The following is a 19299-nucleotide window of genomic DNA, read 5'->3' as shown; positions in this document are numbered from 1 at the left end:
GAACTAAGGCAGTGACACAGGAGGTGGAGAAAGGAGATGCATATTAGAGTCGCTCTTACTATCGATTGCAAAAGTCAAACATTTTCATTCAAACCGTATAACAGGGCAAAATATAAAGGGCCTCTTCTCTGGTTTCACATCCCACACCTTACGGGAGACCACTTTTAACACATGGCTGATTTTAGGAAGCGATGCTGAGGGGGAGCAGGATGTCAGTCCCCTTTTCTGGTGTGACCTGGGCAGACACTTCCAAGATAACAAACCAGAGAACTATTTCTTAGAGGATGAGTGTACTTGGATCTTGTTGAATTTCTTAAATAACAGCTGTATTGAAATGTAATTCCCATACTATACAGCTCACCTGCTTACGCTGCACAATTCCACATTTTAGCGCATTCAGATACATGCACCTGTCACCACAAGCAACTTTAGAACATTTTCATCACCCCAAAAAGAAACCCAGCTCACGTAAGCCACTACTCTCCATTTCCTCTCAACCCTCTTCCCTGGACCTAGCCAACCACTTTCTGTCTCTATAGACTTGCCTATTCTAAACATTTCCTATAAATGGAATCATACAATACGTGGCCTTTTGCAACTGCCTTCTTTCACCTACCATCCTGTTTTCACGGTTCAGCCATGTTGTAACGTATATAGCACTTTTTGTTGTTAAATAATATTCTACTGCAAGAATCAATCATTCCATCAACACATCTTATTCATCCATTTATTGATGGATGTTTGGGTTGTTTCCACCTTTTGGCGATTATAAATACTATGAACATTCATGCACAGGCTTTTGAAAACCTGTTTCCAATTTTCTTCAGCATGTACCTATCAGTGGAATTGTTGGGTCTTATGTAATTCTATGTTGAACTGTTTAAGGACCGGCCATACTGTTTTTCATAGTGGCTACACCACTTTACATTCCAACCAAGAGCAGACAGGGGTTCCAATTTCTCCACCTCTTTGTCAATAATTATCATCTGACTTTTTGATTACTAGCCTTCCTAGTGAGTGTGAAGTGGTATCTTGTGGTTTTGATTTGCATTTCCCTAATGATACTGAACATCAATACATGTGCTCATTGGCCATTTGCATATCTTCTTTGGAGAAGTGTATAATCAGATCTTTGTTAATCAGATCTGAGTTATGTTTTATTGAGTTGTAAGAGTTTTTTTTTACAGGTCCCTTATTAAATATATGATTTGCAAATACTTTCTCCCACTCTATGTGTTGTCTTTTCACTTACTTGATGGTGTCCTTCAAAGTACGAAAGTTGTTAATTTTGATAAAGTTCAATTTATCTCCTCTTTTGCAGCGTGGGCTTCTTGTATCACTATCTAAGAAACCACTGCTTAATCCAAAATCATAAAGATTTAGGACCATGTTTTCTTCCAAGATAATTATGGATCTTTTACTGTGTTCTTGAACTGGTGAAGTAAGCAATGAATGTGAGGGTAATGCTACTCCTCTTTGGAACAATATTAATTTTTCCATCTGACAATTTTCAACTGACTTCTTCCTAAAGAGCTATTGACATGACAAGCATAATCATGAAACTGAAATTCAGTTCAGAAAAATATTAGGATAATTAAACAAGAGTTTTTAAAATTATTGAGTGCTCACCACAGGACACACATCACCTAAAATTATGGGAATTTTGAATTCTTTCTACTAGAACTTCTAATTGTTCCGTTACTTCCAGAATTCTCCATGGCTCCAAGAATATTAAAATAAATCAAATTTCCTCATCTAAAAGTGACAACACACCATTTTAATGGTTCCTCATATTAAGTGCCAAGAGTCAGGCACTTAACTGACTGAGCCACCCAGGCACTCCAGTCATTCCACTTTGATCCTCACAATGAGTGTCTGCTCACAGGTATGGGGCAGGGGCAAGTACAAACAGAGGAAAAACACATCGCAGGTCTGAGTATTTTCAAATCTGCTAACATCTGCTAATGGCCTAAAAGGCTAGGTTTGAATTTAGGATTTTCAGATTCCTCAAAGGAATGGCAGAAGGTGGCAGCACCAGGAGAACCAGCCCCAGCCCTGGTTATGCACCAGCCATGTCCACATTCATTAGCCCAAGGATGACGATACCCCCCCAAAGATAAATCCTGTCAGGGCATAAACCATTCCCACTAAGGCAGGACTGTTAATGGACTCGTTCCTAAGGACTGTCACATTTGCTCATTCAAGTCAGGGGTCATTGCAGCACATTTGGAAAGTAAATCTCCCAGCCTGAAATTAAGAGTCACTCTAAATTCCTGGCAAGATGGACACTGCTGGTGAGATATTTTCACGATTGGGGCAGATCAGATTTAGATAATCCTAAGAACATGGGGATGCGTAGGTATTTGTGTCTCGTTGGGGCAAGTACAGTTATAACCGGAGAAAGGCATAAACAAGGCACTGGATGTTCCGGCCATGAAAGTCAGAGTCCACGGCTTCTGAGGGGAGTCCAACTGTGGTTTATGGTGGCACTGGGAATAGAAGAGAAATTGGTCCTGGGAAGACCAGGGGTCTCCAGCATCATGGACAGATCAGAGTTTTTGATGACAAATCCAGCAGTCTGAAAGGTTACCTCCCCCACCCCCAGCCTTAGCAATGGCCTGAGAGATACAGATGGTGGTGTCATCTTCGGAGGACAATGCTGGAGTGAAGGGGAGAGAGGAGAGGGTTTCATGTGTAGGTAAAGTATGAGGTCTTGATCTGGCATCATGTGTGGAAGTCTACTTTGATGTTGACTATTCTGTCCATTTGATTTTGAAGTGCCTGGTGTTTGCACAGGACCAGATGTGGGGGGGGGGGGCTTCTTCAGTTATGACACATGCACCAAGTATTGATACTTTGTCATTTGGCAGCAGTGTCAGTGATCAAGAATTCTTAGTAGGGTCCTTTCCATCAGTCTAGCTTTTGTAAAAGCATCAGAGTAAAACAATAACAGTCTGTAAATGACAAAAAACTGTAAAATGTCCACTGTTAAATCTGATGGGAGTTAATTTAAAAAGGAAATGTAGTTATTTCTCGGATACACAACACTTTAAGATAATAACTGAAATTACGACTAAGATTATAGCAGGACATATCAGATTTCTAGGAATATTATACAATTTCTAGAATACTTACAACATATCCCTACAAACACAAAGAAGGCTTAGTATGACTTACTTGACAATACTTTCCATGCAACCTATCAAATAAGGCTAATTAGTTTAACATCTTTCTACAAAGATAAGGAGAGAACAAATCTTAGGAGATGCAGTAGGGACTCTCTGGAAAATTCCAAGTTATCTCCAGCTCAAAAAGACATCAATTAGAATTTGGTTTTGGGGAAGTTTAACAAAAATATCAAAAGGTTTTAAAGCACTTTGTCAAACAGGATCACAGGCCACTGTGACACAACCCATTTAATCATGACAATTAAAGACTTTAAGCAAATACAGAAAGTTAAATAGGTGTGTAAAAAAACTTAGCTCTATCAGTAGAGAAGACTTGGTTTTCTTTAGCAATCAAAGCCATGATAAACACATCACAAAACACAGGAAATTATTATTTTTCAAAAGATTTTATTTATTTGAGAGAGAAAGCACACACGCATGAGCAGGGGTGTGGGGGCAGGGCAGAGGGAGAGAGGGAGAAACAGACTTCCTGCTGAGCAGGGAGCCCGATATGGGGCTCAATCCCAGAAACCCAAGTTCATGACCTGATCATGACATTTGTTTTCTAGGCAAATACAGAATCTTTGTTCTCTAGATTACTTAGAAAGGTAAGGAAAACCCTTTCACAACCTCTTATCAAAAGCAGACCAAAAGTCCAAGAACACTTTGCCCTTTTAACAGAGAGAACACCCAATTCTAATTTTGCAGATAACTTTTTTTTTTTTTTAGAGATAATGCATGCATGGTGGGGAGACACAGAGTGAGAGAATCATTTTTTAAACAGTTTATTTATTTGGGGGGGGGTGGAGAGGGCAGAGAGAGAGGGAGAGAGAGAGTCTTCAGCAGATTGCACTGAGCACGGAGCCCGATGTGGGGCTTGAGCTCATTACCCCGAGATCACTACCTGAGCTGAAACCAAGAGTCCAACGCTTAACTGACTGCACCACCCAGGCACCCCAGGGAAAGAGAGTCTTAAGCAGGCCCCACATGCAGCACAGAGCCCAGCATGGAGACCCAGTTGGGGCTCGATCTCACAACCCTGAGATCATGACCTGAGCTGAAATCAAGAGTCGCACACTAAACTGAGCCACCCAGATGCCCCTGCAGATTACTTTTGACGTTAAATTCATTCATTGAAAAAAAATCTTAAATTTGTTCTAATCTAAGCCCGCTTGCACACATAAAATTCTTTTGCAAAGATTCCTTTTCCACAAACTTCTACAGCTTTTTAAATATCCCTTCAAATTTTGTCCTGTTTTTCCTCTTTCCCATTCTGAAATAACAAGCCTCACTTTAGAGCAAAATCACTCTCTTTTCCCTCAACAAAAGTGTATTTTCATTCCTCACACCTTCTCTTACCAGAAACACACATCTTACTTTCCTTGCATACAGAAATGCTTCCCTAATTATTTCTAGTACCTTACATAGGTTACAATTTTTAATGCTTAAAATATCTTAATTTCTGAGGAAAATAAGGAAGTTAACAATTGTGAGCTCTTTTACTTTAGCATTCTCTGGCTTGGCAAATTCATAAATATATTTTATATTTTCTAGAAACACATGCTTTCTCAGTATGGAACAAAACATGTTTACTCACAAACTCAAATAGCTTTAGTTGTTCTGTAAAAAGAAGCCAAAAAGTAAACTTATCCATATTCAGTAATCAATGGTTCAGTATTTTATTTAGAAATGATCTACGTATTCAATGACTAATTTAACAAAACTTCAAGGTTTCAGGTTGCCAAAAACATTTGGGGAAACTATTTAAAAAGTTCACTTAAAAACTTCTAACCCACTTAAATCTATTTAATTATTTGTTCTCTCAACAATTATGTTTACTTATGAAAATTTCATCATACCAGGTTATTTTCCTGATGACAAATTTTATAAACCGAAACAACATGAACTTATTTGATTAAAAAATCCAGGTAGCTGCCCTTCAACAGACGAATGGATAAAGAAGATGTGGTCCATATATACAATGGAATATTACTCAGCCATCAGAAAGAACGATTAGCCAACATTTGCTGCAACATGGACGGGACTGGAGGAGATTATGCTAAATGAAATAAGTCAAGCAGAGAAAGACAATTATCATATGGTTTCACGCATTTGTGGAACATAAGGAATAGCAGGGAGATCGGTAGGAGAAGGAAGGGAAGAATGAAGGGGGGGTAAACAGAAGGGGGAATGAAGCACGAGAGACTATGGACTCTGGGAAACTGAGTGCTTCAGAGGTGAGGGGTTGGGGGAATGGGATAGGCCGGTGATGGGTATTAAGGAGGGCACGTATTGCATAGAGTACTGGGTGTTATATGCAAACAATGAATTATGGAACACTATATCAAAAACTAAGGATGTACTGCATGGTGACTAACATAACATAACAAAATTTTTTAAAAAATCCAGGTAGAATAAAAGATATATGTGTGCATTATATTTAATGTTTATAATTCTACAGATATCTATTTCAATTAAACCAACAAATTTTAATCAGCTTTAATACTGAATATTTTCCCAGATCACATGAACCCAAAAAGCATTTAGGCCTCTATTCTATTTTTGAGAATTTTAAGAATACTTAATTCATATAAGCGCCTAAATTTTCTTTAATTCAACTGAATAGAGCTCTTTTACAAATTCATTTTGGCAATGCCATCTGGAGGCGGAAAATACCCCACATGTACAATACCTATGCATAAACACATATACACAGAGACAGAAGTCAACAGAGACCTTACAGCTTTTGTTTTAAACCTTCAGCCATGAGACAGGCAGGCTAATGCAGAAGTCACTGGCTGGGTCCAAATCGTGTGTCCGGAACATGGAATAAGTAAAGCTTACCTGTTCAGGTAACTAAAGCTTTTTTGTATTAGTATTTGTGGAGAAGACACTTAAAATTTTTCATTTGCCTAAGTTTCAAAGAACCTTTTCCCCTCTTGTTTCTCTTCCAGTAAGAATGACCTCCCCGAAGTCTGTATTTCAAAGACAGGGCCTAGCTCAGAGTGTGGGCAGAAGACCAAGTACAGCATTTCCATTCCAAAGCACAGAGAAAAAAATGCAAGTTCCTCCCAGAAGAAACCTTGTTTCCTAAGGCCAGAATTTTTACAACACTAACTAGGCTTTTGAGATCAATCGAGGTGGTTTTTGGATTGGTAACAATAGGTGAACTTTGAATTGTTCCCCGAGCTGCATTTCTGGTTTTGTTGAAGATTTGTAAAATAAGGACAGTTGTTTTTAATTCCTCAAAGACTTGGATTACTGCCTAATGATACCAAAGGGTTGATCTGTCCATCCAACCACATTATCTTCAATTTGTTATGTATCAGGGAGAAGACTTCCAACTAAGATGAAAATCAAAGATGTCTCTGTTCTGTATTTAGACCTGTTTGTCTTCAGGAAGTTTTAAGTAAATCATTTTTACAAAGTCTTTCAGGTTTTTCTTTCCTTCTGGATGCATAGTTTTACTTTAGCTTAGGGTAGAATGCCTACGATAAAATTACGATCAGGCACTGAGTATCAGCCTCTGGCTTGGCCATCTTTTGACCACAGAGCTACTTTACAAAAATCTTTTAAATATTTTGTTAGTTTTCAGCTAGGACAAACAATAAATATTTTTGGCAGTAGTGAACATCCCCTCTTGGATGTTAAAGAGGGGTCCCCCCAAAGAGGGTGCAAAGATGATAACCTTCCCAAGATCCAGAGAATCACTCCCAAAGACAGCCGAAAGGAAGAAATGACAATGGTCATGTCCAAGGCAGGCAGAAAGCCAAGCCAAGTTCTTAGGACACAAAACGAGACAAGCAAGAAAGCAAGAGCTATCCCTGCGGAGGGGGGGAGAGTTGATAACCAGTGTGATTTGGAAAGGAAGAGACGAGACAACTCAAATTTTATTTTCCCTCTTGACAGGGGATCTCTGCAGAGAGAGATCCAGGAGAGCAGACTCTGGTAAGGACCCTCACCCTTAGCCAGCCTCTTCGTTTTCCCAAGACCTCATCCACAGGCTCCAAGTGGGTTTAGAGAATGTAGCTTCAGTATCTACCAGAATCTGGCAAGGTTTTCTGTTCATTTTCAGTTTCCCTTGGTTGTTTAAGGGAATAATAGCCATGTAACAAAAACTCCCCCGGAGTCCCGTCAACTCTGGGAGAGGCCCAGATGGGAGCTCTCCTTTGAGAGTAGATGTGGAGGCACCCCTAAGGCCACTAACTTGGCAAACTTTGTTTATGGTCTTGTCCCGAAGTCCCTTTCAAAGTTCTCAGCTGCGGTCATGAGTTCTGTCAGACAGATGGGAGCTCAGTTCCATCCTGGTTTGTTTTTTTTAACCAGTCTACTAGTCTCAGGAACTGATGCATTTCCAAACAGGGCAGGAAGGGCAAGGCTGGGTGACCTCATTTACTGTATGCAACCGGGATGCCATAGGAAGAGAGCTTCCGGACAGGCTTTAAAGTCTGTCGCAGATTCATCTTTTTTGTTTGCTCATTTGAATAATAAACCAAATGGGGCAGGCAGGGAAAACTCCTTCTGAGAATGGCTTTTAAAAGGTCAATCATCATTTTGGGGCGCCTGGGTGGCACAGCGGTTAAGCATCTGCCTTCGGCTCAGGGCGTGATCCCGGCATTATGGGATCGAGCCCCACATCAGGCTCCTCCGCTATGAGCCTGCTTCTTCCTCTCCCACTCCCTCTGTGTGTGTTTCCTCTCTCGCTGGCTGTCTCTATCTCTGTCAAATAAATAAATAAAATCTTTTAAAAAAAATCATCATTTTGCAAGCTTTTCCTGGTCCATAAGGGAAGTGTGTTTAAGAGAAAGGACCCTAAATATCTTCAGGTTTACACCAATCTGCTTCATGCTTCCATTTTGGGGCTTCCTCAGGGCTGACCAGCATGCGCACAAGCCCACAGAAATCTGGAAACGTGGGGTCACTGGCCCAGCTAGTGATCTAAATTCTTCTGGAAACTTTTGGGGATCCTCCCTGGATTTCTTAGGAAATTCTTTTACCAAGGAGTTTAAGATATCTGAGGAGGACCTCCTGCAATCCGGGGTAACCCATTCTATTGGTTTGGTTTGGGAGCCCTTGCTTTCTAAATCTTGTCTAATGGGAACGTTCCTCATAATGACCATTGTAATTCTAGGTTGCATTTAGTAAAACTCTGTCATTGTTGTAAATATCCACAGCTTCTGGGACCACAGTTCTTAGACAACAAGTAAAGCAGTTGTGCCAAAAAGGTGGTGTGCTCAACTCTTGGAGCTAAGGCTTTGGGTCTTCTGGAGCCAAACTAATACCCAAGGGGATGTGTCACTGGGTTGGGGACTATGTGGTGTTCTACGGTGCACCTCACCACATGGAGACTTTCTTGAGGCTGACAGGTGACCCAGTGTCAATCTATCCTGTTCTGTGACCAATTTATGGATAAAGTTGGGTGGCAAGTGTTCTAACAGCTTTTAAGTGCTCAACTCATGCCCACCAATCATGCAGCTTTGGGCTTCCAAGATTCCCATTAGCAACAACCTTTACACAAAACACACTGGATCTGGGCCAGCTTACGTCACACCCAGTTTGACCCCAGCTGGCATGGGAGTGGGGATAGGACTAAACCAGCAGACCCCAAACAAATGGTGAACTGTGAAGTGAACCACCAGCAACACGGAATCAGAGACTTCACCAAGGGCTAAGGATCCTGATCAGAGGGGGACTGCGGACTGGACCGCCAGCAGTTCTCAACATGAAATCAGGGACTGTCATCAAATGTGAGCTTGGAAAGCCAGTTAGTTCAGGAGCTTGACGTAAAGAGAGCAGAGCTCAGAACTGAGAGGAACTAACCCACGGCCCTCAGAAACGACGAGAAAGACAGAGAACGCGGTTTGTGGGTACCATGCCTGTGTTTCTCGTGGCCCCCAAAGCCATCAGAAGTGTCCTTCAGATCCCATCACTGCCACCTAATCTGTTAAAATCCAAAATTCATCTGAATAAAATGTAAAGATCTTATTAGTTTTATTCAGGAATTCATCCATCGGGCAATATCCTGTCTTGCAAATAGAAGCTCCAAAGAGCTGTGCCAAATGGAAGACTTTTATGGGCAGAAAGAGACTTTTAGCAGAGCTGATCGTTTCAGGCAAATTCATCTTCCTTTGAGGGGTCGGTAGGTGAGGGAGGGTATCCACCGGGGATTATCTCGCTAGTGCTGACCAGATAATTCCAGACTGACTGGCTTCAGGGTCCACTCCTGATAAGGGCTGAAACTGCCAGCAGTTTAAGTCTCAAGTCTTGGTGTGGTGATGTGGGTTTAGCGCAAGTGACTCAATTTGGGGCCTGTCGCCTCTTTTTAAACAATACTCTGTTTTTAAAAAATTGCTTTCCAAGGTGTTTCAGTTATTTCTGAAGAATTCCATTGCTTATCAGTTGGTTAGCCTGCCAATGGAAACTGGCATAGTCATACATAACTACAAAGCACTTAGAATCTAATTCATCCTTTACGTTTCCATATTTAAAAGAAAAAGAGCGTGGGGCAGAGAATAAAGATGACAGAATTAGTCTCCTGGAACTCCGAGAAAATGAACAGAGCCATACCAGAAACCCTCATGGCTCATCACCACCAGCTACATTTCTTCAAAAATCAGATTCCAAATGTTCCATAATCTCCTTCAAATTTTGTTTTTGTGAAGTGGGAAATCAGTATTTCCTTAATGAATATATAGTTTGTGCCTCTAAATGAGGAATTTTTTTAAACTTCAGAACCTATGTGACTGAGAATCTCTTCAGTAAATTTTTAGTCTGTGAGAAGGAACAGCTAAAACGTCCTCCCATGGTCCACGGGTTTCCTTTTACATTGACTGTATTTTTTAATCAAAGAAGAGATGAGAGTCTTTCTCATAGGTCCTAGAGGCCACCTTCTCTTTTTATCATCTATTTCAAGTAGAACAGTTAGAAATCTTTCAATTCTGAGCTTTTCTTATTCCCTGGGAAAGGAAACCATGCTGGAGCAGGCAGTACGGGTTGTTCAGGGAGACAGGAGGCAGCACAAGGAGGGACGAAGGACGTTGGCCATCTCACGTCATATAGACTACTTGAGTCTGAATGATTAGCACATTAAATGACTCTGCTAAATAATCAGATTCTAAATGTTAAAGACAGTTATATAGCAAATAGACAGGCAAACGTGGTGGTGTATTTTAAAAGCCAGATATATTTTTAAAAGATCATGCCTACAATAAGTAAATTATGTAGTGATGGAACACCAAAAAAAGATGATGAACAAAAGGCACGTTCTAAGAGTTCAGGAGTAGAAAGAACAGAAGAGTTCTTTTTGGTTTGGTTCAAAGTAGGAGAAAAGGGAAACAGGTGTATTAAAATTATTTTTCGGGTGAAGGTTTCTGTCAGTTGAAGCAGTTAACATTGGCTTCTTTCTCCCTGGTCCAAAGCAGTCTTTTCCTTCCTTGGCTTCTGAGAATGTGTTCAATCTTCTGCGGTGTAGAGGTGATACATCAGGGCTACCACCAGTGCTGAGATGGCGGGGATCACCCAGTTGGTCCACCAGCTGGAAAGAAACGGCAATGATGCTTGTAGGATGCTCAACGCACAGGACTCAAAACCTTTGCTCCTTTTAATCACCGTGAAAATCACTGTAGCATGTTTTTATTATCTCTGTAACCTGCCTGGATGAAATGTCAACTGCGTTGCTAACAGCAACATGAGTGCAACACATGCCCTAGTATACCAGCAACTGCTCTAGCTTTGTAAGAGAATTAATGACCCCTCCCCATTCCACTCAAAGCTGTTTCTAGAAACTTACACAAAGAGCTATGAATCACTCCCCCAACAGATGCTACCAATGACTAGTGACTTATCTAAGGACATCAACTCTGGGTTACGTATCACAAGTTCAAAAAGCAAATATTCCTTACAGGTTTTATTCTACTTACATACATGAAGAATTTAAAATAGCACTAAACTGAGACAAGAAAAGCAAGGTTCTCATTTTGGGAGAGCCATCAGCAAGCTCTGTAACCAAGAGAAAAGCACATCCCCCGGACTGTGAAGTTAAGGAGTTTGAGCCATAGGGTTACTAAGGTTGCTACGAGCACCACAGCTCTATGTTCCGTCATTCTGTTTTGAAAATCTAATCTCTGCCCATGCACAGTAGATTTAACACATTAAGAAACAGCATGCCCAAACTACTTAATCTGTGGTCCATAGATGTAAACTCAGAAAAACCCCTAACTTACACATTGTTTCAGTCCCGGTGCATAGAATTTTTGATCAACTATAAACAACAGATTACAGATCAAACCAGGGACAAAACTAGAATGATCTTCAATTTAGATACGAACCTACAGTTTCTTAGAAAACAAAATATACAGGCTGCAGAATGTGAATTAAGCCAGATAATGCCTATAAAGACATATATTTTCTGTCATAAACTTTCTATCCTTTAATACTCTTCACACATCAACCCGTACAAAGATTGTGTTCCATAAAAAGATTTAAACTGCAAAAGGATGACAAATGTAACTTTCATCTTGGTGGGGTTTTCAGTTTTCATTTAGAAGGAAACTGACCTGTCAGTGAAATACGGTGAAGGACTACTGCCTGAAGGCAGGGAATGTACCAGAACAGCAACACACTGGGGAGGTTATATTTGACAGGGTGGAGTAAAATAGGCATAAATGTGTGGTTTTGAGCTTGGGACCAAATATCTCTATCTACCAGAGAGCTATCTGCCGATTATGTATTCGATATGCTAGAGCTGCCACAAAGGTTAAGAGGATCTTGGCCTGTGACACAGAAATCCAGTCCCTACAACAAGTGATTCATGCTACACCTGGAGGAACACTGAGCCAGTGCTTAGGGAGATACAATCACTACAATAAAGAAACGGAGCATACATTGAATGAGAAAGGATGTTTTCCCGGACAGTAAAAGATTGTGCAGGCCACAGGGCTACCCTGGAGAAAAGGAAACCCCATTTGTTCTGCCTGTTCTATAGGGTAGGTGCAGCTGGAGGGCGAGATGTGGGGTTGTTCTGAAGAGTGTCTGGAGTCCGAGCTCTCTGACAGTTGAGGAGGGGATGTCCTGAGTCATCTGGGCACCAAGTGGAGATGACCCTGCGCTGTCCACTGAGAGGGGGCACAGTGGGAGCCTGAGCCTCAGGTGGGGGAGGAGCCCTATGCCCACCCTGACTTGACTGGCCTTCTGATCGCAGTTACTTTAAGGGAAAACTACGACGTACCTGGAATTAGAATCAACAGTAGTAATGAGAGTTTCCTGAAACACAAGAGAAAAAATGAACATAAAGGGAACAGCTGCACATTTACTGAATTGACTAAGAACTTCTTTTAAAAGAAGATCACAATATTCAGTACATTCTTCAAAACACATTGAAAGGGAAAACTATATCACAAACCTCTTTTCCCTAAAATGCCTAATTTCACCATTTTTTAGAAGAAAAAAAATTTAAGAATCATCTGTATTTAAATTACTTACAAACATAACCTAGATAATTTGAAAAAATGTTAAAAAAGGCTACAAAAAATATGCTCTACACCATAGACATGTGAATAATGTAGGAACTGAAAACCGGTATTACGTACACAGACACATAACCCCACCACTAGCTTCAGGAAGAAGAGTTTAATTCTTTAAAAGCATGAATGAAACCTTCAATAAAATCAGTTATTTCACTCAAATTTTATATGAAGTAAAAGTGTACCCAAATTGTATTAAAAGACATGTCAACCAAAAACAGAAAAATAAGAACGGTCATTTAAATTCTCACACTCTGGACCACCACCTTTCCTGGCCTTCTCTGACTCTGACAAGACAGATCTAAAAAGTGGAGGCCTCAGGAACTGACCCCACAGAGTCACCAGCCAAGAAACCTCCAAATAAGGACACCCTGTGTGTGTGCTGGGGTCTTTCACAGTTGGCCTAGTTTGCCTTCCAGAACTTTCTGAGAGAAGTTCTGTCAGTACCATGACAGTGAACTAATTTTGGCTCTAGAAAAAGACATACGTCCCCAAACATGAATAACTAAGGCCTAAGGAAAAATAAACCTTTCTGGGCTTGAAAACTAAGAAGCATTCTTTAGAAGTTTCACACCAGCGAAAGTATTAGTGCCTTAAAGGAAGGGAGCCGTAAGTAAGGTAGCTTCATCTGAGAGTTCATCTCTGCAGTTTCCCAAAGCACAAGATAAGCATTTAGCAAAACCAGCCACACTCCGTAGTGAGGCAAAGCCACACAGCGAGGCAGCACATCAGAGAAACCCCACGAAAAGGCAGAAAACTGTTAGGGAAAAGCAAGCAAATCAGTTACGAGACCCACAAACCTGGAAACATGGCCTTTAAGATTCCTGACACAGTAGGGGGGAAAAAAACAAGTCATTTAAAAAGAAAACTTCACACATTTATTATCTTTTTAAGCAATGTTAAATCTTAGCGACTACAGAAAGTATTCATAACTACTGCAAGATTATTTTTCAAATTTTGCGTATATGAATAAAATTAACAAGGGTTACCAGAAGTCGCTGGACTATGCAAAATGATTATTCAGCTGTTAGAAGACATAATAAGTTCTGAAACTGGAGCACAACAGTTCACTGAAAGTAAAATATTATTGTCACAACAGAAAGTTAAGCCCGGAATAGTAAACAGAACACAAACACAGATCTGTTATTTTGTTATACCAAGCACGTGCATTTCACCAAACATGCTGACAACTCTATGGAAACCAGGCTGGCCTGGCCTTCCTCCTCCTTCATCACTGCCCTGAGCCTTAATGCTAAAACTGTTAGGGCACTGTCACCGCCAGCAACAACAATGATCTTCTAAAGAGCTGTACTTTAAAAGATTATATACGTTTCTGTGTGTTTATTATCTGTTATGCTCTTAACCCAGAGGTGCCTGACAGTTAAAGCAAGTTTGAATTACCACTTACCACACTGATGAAAAAGCAAACAAACTGTCTGGCCCGTCCAAGGGTCTGAGGGGCCTAAGCTGGGCTTCCGTGTGTAACTAACAAATATGTCAACAGCAACAGGCAGAAAAGACTATGGTTTTTATTACAGGCTCTGCCACCTGTTCACTCCATGACCTTGAGGGGGTTCAATTTCACATAGGAAAGATTAATAATTCCATCAGTACATGAGAAGCTATGTATATAATCATGCAAAGTGCATCAAGTTTTTGCAAATCAAAATCATCTCATATATACATACATCTACTTTAGCCTATTCCTTAATTGGAAGGCTTTCCTAAAAATATCAGGGACACTGATGCTTTGGAGTACAGAGCCTACAGAACAAGCTTGAGACTGCACCGGCCAAACCTGAGATGGGTGCTAGCCATGGTTCTGCAGTGTGACCTCGAACGAGGTCAAAGCTTGCAGCAAGATCTGAGCTTCACTGTTTTTACCTTCCTAGAAGGTCTATGGATCCCCACAGGGGTATCATGAGACGCAAATAAAGTCACTTAAACAGCAACGATTTGAAAACCACAACCAACAAAAGGTATTGATACTACTGATATCCCCTCCATGTAAGCAAATTCAACAGATACAAATTTGTTTAAAAACGCATCATTTCTACGTCTACAAATATCTTAATCCTGGCAACTAAACATCATGTTTTCCTTTGGGCAGGGTCAAGCTAATAATCTTTGTTGCATCTTATTTCACAATTTAACTAGATATTTTAAGCAGCAACATTGAAAAAATTCAGACCACAGCTTACATTTATCAGCCTGGAGATAGACAGATGGTTATACAGAGACACACACACCAAAAGAAATACCTATGGACACTCTCTTCTGGCAAACTAGAAGCATAAGAAAGAAAAATCCAAAAAAGTGGTTATGTATTTTTTTCACTGTATTTGCTTATGTCCCCTAAAAAAGGCAGCCAGTTCTTGCCCTACTTCTGCTGATATAAACAAAGTCACATATGTTCTAAAAGAGGAAAGAGTCTGTCTTTGCGAAATACAGCAGTATGGTAAGAGACCTCAGCCCTAATTTCTGTTTGTAGGCATCGCTGTTTGGGATACGACGGGACCTAAATGAAATCTAAGTTAATGTAACGAGCCTTATCAAACTCTGGTTTTATTATAGCTGAATGATTTGCACCAAGATTATTAACATACTGAACACCTAACAGGAAAAAAATATACACTTTTTCCTGGACCTGACTGTGGAGAAAAAGCAAAAACTACACGCATCACAGGATTTCAGTTACCCCGAAAGTAGCCTCAACAAAAGTGCTAATGTTGGATGACCCAACAGCAAGGACTCAGCAACTGTTACAGAGGCAACTCAAATTCTGAAGTCCATTTGTTATCTTCCCAAAGTACTCAGATCACCAACACTGAACTTTCTGAATAGGGAAAGGAGAGAATATAAATGAAATTGCTTTGTAGGAAATAGCATTATCAAGACTTATATTGTACCATCTGGGGTATGAAGGTAAACACAGCCTTTATGCTCTACTGGAGTTACTGCTTTGGTTTTGCTGTAGATTAAAGACAATGTCTTGTCAACAGCAGCTAGTAAATGAGTTCACCAGTTCTTCGTACAAGCCCTGAGGAGTCTCACTTTTGGGCTCTAATAAAAGCAAGGACATAAACCAAAATGGAAAAATTATTCTTTCTGTGGTTTAAGCAAAACGTGCCTCCATGGTCCTTTAATTACAGGCCAACAACTATTCTGTCTGCTTATACTTGTCAGGGACTCTGATTGTTGTCATCAATTCTTACAATGTATTTATCTTCAAACATAAGTGAGAAGACCAGCTCAGAGAGAAGGAGGGCTAGTGAACCAGGGCATAAAATTAATATCCCCTAGAATATATTTTCCTTTCCGAAGGAAAAATGCATCAAAAAGTTATTATTTGAGTCACATTAAATTCATCCAACAAATACTTATTTAACACCTACTATGTCCCAGGGACACGGAGATGAAGAAGACATGGGTAGTGTCCTCCAAGGTTCAAGTATTAAGACCTGTGTTCAGATTTTAAGTTCTCTGAAAATAAGCCTCATGTCAAATCTTTCAGATCAGAAGCACAGGGCTACTTATAAAAGTAGCTGTTCAAGAGGTATCCACTGATAATTATGATGAAAAAATGATGTATTGAGAGTCTTACAAAGAGAACACACAAGCTGTCCTAATGAAACACAATGACTGGTCTCTACACAAAGTATTCTGCTGAGCCAACACATTACATACTCATCTAACCTAGAGAGACCTATGCTGGCCTCATTCAAATAGCTAAAAGACTTTCATCCTCCAGTTTCACAGGCATGAAATACAGTGAAGATAGGAACGGTCACTGAAGACACTGGAGAAGACACACTTACCGAAGGCTTGGCTATCTTTGCTCTGTCATCCTGCAATTAAAAAAAAAAAAAAAAAAAGAAGGTACATTACAGAATGAAAGAACATTTACAAAAGTACCATGTCCAAAACAGCCACTTTTATTGAGATTTTTTAAAAAACATTACTATTCAGTAATTAGCACTTTTAGGTTCATCAATCTAGGTTGTTAATTACAAAGTTTGACCCATCTGACTTCACTGCAAAAATTAATAGCTGATTAAATGATTAATTTTCAACCACAGTCCCAAAGTTTAGAACATCATCCATGATAATCATATTTATATGTTCATGTGCATATACATTTATTAGACTTGGATTTTGATCTTCAATTCAGGGGGCAGCTGAGACCTAATGAGATTTTCCCCTTGCTATCCTCTGAAATGAGTGTATGTATGTGTATATACCTGTGTACGTGTGTGTGCGTGTGTAATTTTCTGTGATATCCTCAGTGAATTCCTGCGATCTCCCAACGGCAGGGTTGTAATTTTCTTAAACCTCTGGTTGAGTAGTCCAAATTAAGGGTCACCTAGAGGTGACCACAGGGGATCCCCGTAGGCAGATGAGGCAGAAATGCTATAGTCACAGCCTGAAAACCCACCTTCTCCACACCCACAAGTTTGCAAAGGAAAGAATTAGGATAGAATCAAACATTTTGAGGGAAAGCCTCTCTGGTTACCATAAAACCACCTCACTTCGATGAAGTACGAAGAAGATGAAAATATGTGGGTGAATAAACTCTCCAGGTAAGTGAAGCTCATTCTTTCAGAGTACCCCCTCCTACCACCAAATAAACAAACAAAAAAAAAACCCACCTCCCCATTCAATGGAAATTGCTCTAAAAGAGATTTCCTAATTTTCAGGCCTTCCATAAGGAGCCTTTAAGCTTTCCGTCAATCATGGTCATTGCAAGAAACATCAATCAACAAAACCTTTCTTTTTCTTTCTTTCTTTTTTTTTTTGGCAATGTTAAATTTCTTAGCTTGGTAATTGGTACGCAGAAGCTTATTTGATTAAAATTTTATATGATGCACTTATTGATTTACATTTGCCAAATATCTTATAATAAATGACAAGATTAAAATTATTGGCAAGTTATTTGGCAATTACATGTGATTTTTATTATAATAATAACAAAACTTTTCATATGGGTTTTTTTTTTCTCAGATTGCATACTTGGGCTGAGGCCACACACCTATATTAGCCCGCTTCTAACAGTGCCTCCACCCCCTCTGGCTGGCTCCCGGTACAGCAGCATGAGCTGGGAAGCAGAGAGGAGACCGTGTAACTGTGCTGAGAGGCCCGGGTGCTCTAGAGGCAAGAACAGCTGCACGCACGGCGTAGGATCCACTATCTGCTTGGAGAACTCCACCACCTCTTCCCAGGTATTCAGCTACATTCCAGGTAACTTCAGTTGACAGATTGGCAAAGTTTCATATGGTCATTCAAAATTGCCACAGAAGGGCCTAAATTCATATCACAGCCCCAGGTTTATATAAAAGCTAAATTAGGCAGCATCTTCCCAAAACCAGTCCAGGGATTGGCACCAAAGGTGACGTTCTCAAAGATCTGGGGTCAAGTGAGGAGAATGTGTGAGTTTTACAGGAGACAGAGTTTATTCATTTAACAGAGGTGGTTTGAATTTTTTTAATCATTTTTTTTTAGAATTGAAATATCCTCAAACTATGACAGTAAAAGGGAGTTTAAGAAATATTTCAGTCAAAAAAGAAAAAAAAAAGAAAAAAGAAACCATGCTGGGTCAATGACCCCCACCTTCTAAAATATGTTGCTCTGTAATACTCCATAGTCTGAGAGGCACTGTCCCCTAGCCATGGCCTTGGGTTAGAGGGTCCTGACTCTAAGTGCCAGTGAAAACTGCAACCAGGGAAATACAAAGAAATTTCTGGTCAATTTGTTTATGAAAAGAATGGTGTTATATAATCAGGAGGAATTGTTTTTGCTTTACTTCTTCAATTTCATAATATGCAAGTCTACAGTTTTAGCAAGGTCAACCCACAGCCTTAAAGAGAAGTAAACGCCTCCCATAAGATACGTACCGGATGAAGTTCCCCAATGATGAACGTTTTGGACAATTCTCTAGCATCTGTAGAATGTCCCACATCCTCAAAATTCTCAGTAGCGTCCCCTCCAGCTTGTTCCCTTAACACCTCTTCCCCACCAGGATGCTGTTTGAAGGACAGATACAAAAAATAAGTATATTTTTTCTAGGCAAATGAGTTTAAAGGAAGTGGCCAGTTTCCTTAACCAAATAGGCTACTCTAGAAATTGCAGACAACAATGTGTGAGTACAACTCATCCACATGTGGATGAAAACAGCATAATCTTCTGTATTTAATTTCCTTCTTGAAAGTTCATTAGAATCTTTCTCCAGTAGTCAACATGTTCATTTCCCCAGATCACTCTTATGGCTATAAAAGCATTAGACACAAATTTTTAATCCTTTGGAAATGTCCTCTTTGCTTTTCCATAAGGCTCTCAAGATTGTCCTTCTTGACCTTTACCCAATCTATTTTTTCTTGAGTCCTATACCCTGACCTTTGACTTCTTTGTTCTAGGTGTGGACTTAACGCTACTACACCTTAGATGGTAACTGTGTGATAACTCACAGGACAGGAAGTGTCGAGCCTGTCAGACAGGCAAGCACATCCCCTGCTTCTAGCAGAACCCTTTCCAGTAGGAAGAAAAAGGAAAGCAAACAGGTGCGGCAGTGACTTGCCCAAGCTGCTGCTGTACGGACAAATTATTGATGGGGACAA

General features: G+C 40.1%; 1 protein-coding gene across 3 annotated transcripts in view; it reads right to left on the bottom strand.

Annotated features, from left to right (window-relative positions):
• Positions 1 to 10330: 10330 nt before the first annotated feature.
• Positions 10331 to 19299, bottom strand: part of LOC113253526 (cytochrome b5) — a 36399-nt gene continuing 27430 nt past the window's right edge. The window contains exons 2-5 of one of the 3 annotated variants that reach the window (XM_026496485.4): positions 18580 to 18708; positions 16507 to 16536; positions 12394 to 12428; positions 10331 to 10701 (exon numbers count right to left, since the gene is read on the bottom strand). In XM_026496485.4, the coding sequence (XP_026352270.1) occupies positions 10620 to 10701; positions 12394 to 12428; positions 16507 to 16536; positions 18580 to 18708 (276 nt within the window). In that variant the 3' untranslated portion in view covers positions 10331 to 10619. Of the gene's footprint in view, positions 10702 to 12393; positions 12429 to 12624; positions 13513 to 16506; positions 16537 to 18579; positions 18709 to 19299 lie in introns of those variants that run through there. The other 2 variants (XM_057313328.1, XM_057313329.1) reach the window with 2 other exon arrangements.

This window comes from Ursus arctos, unplaced genomic scaffold, assembly GCF_023065955.2.
Source record: "Ursus arctos isolate Adak ecotype North America unplaced genomic scaffold, UrsArc2.0 scaffold_17, whole genome shotgun sequence".
In the NCBI taxonomy this organism is placed as follows: domain Eukaryota; kingdom Metazoa; phylum Chordata; class Mammalia; order Carnivora; family Ursidae; genus Ursus; species Ursus arctos.
Note: the sequence above shows the minus strand (reverse complement) of the source record. Positions and strands in the feature narration are given on the sequence as shown.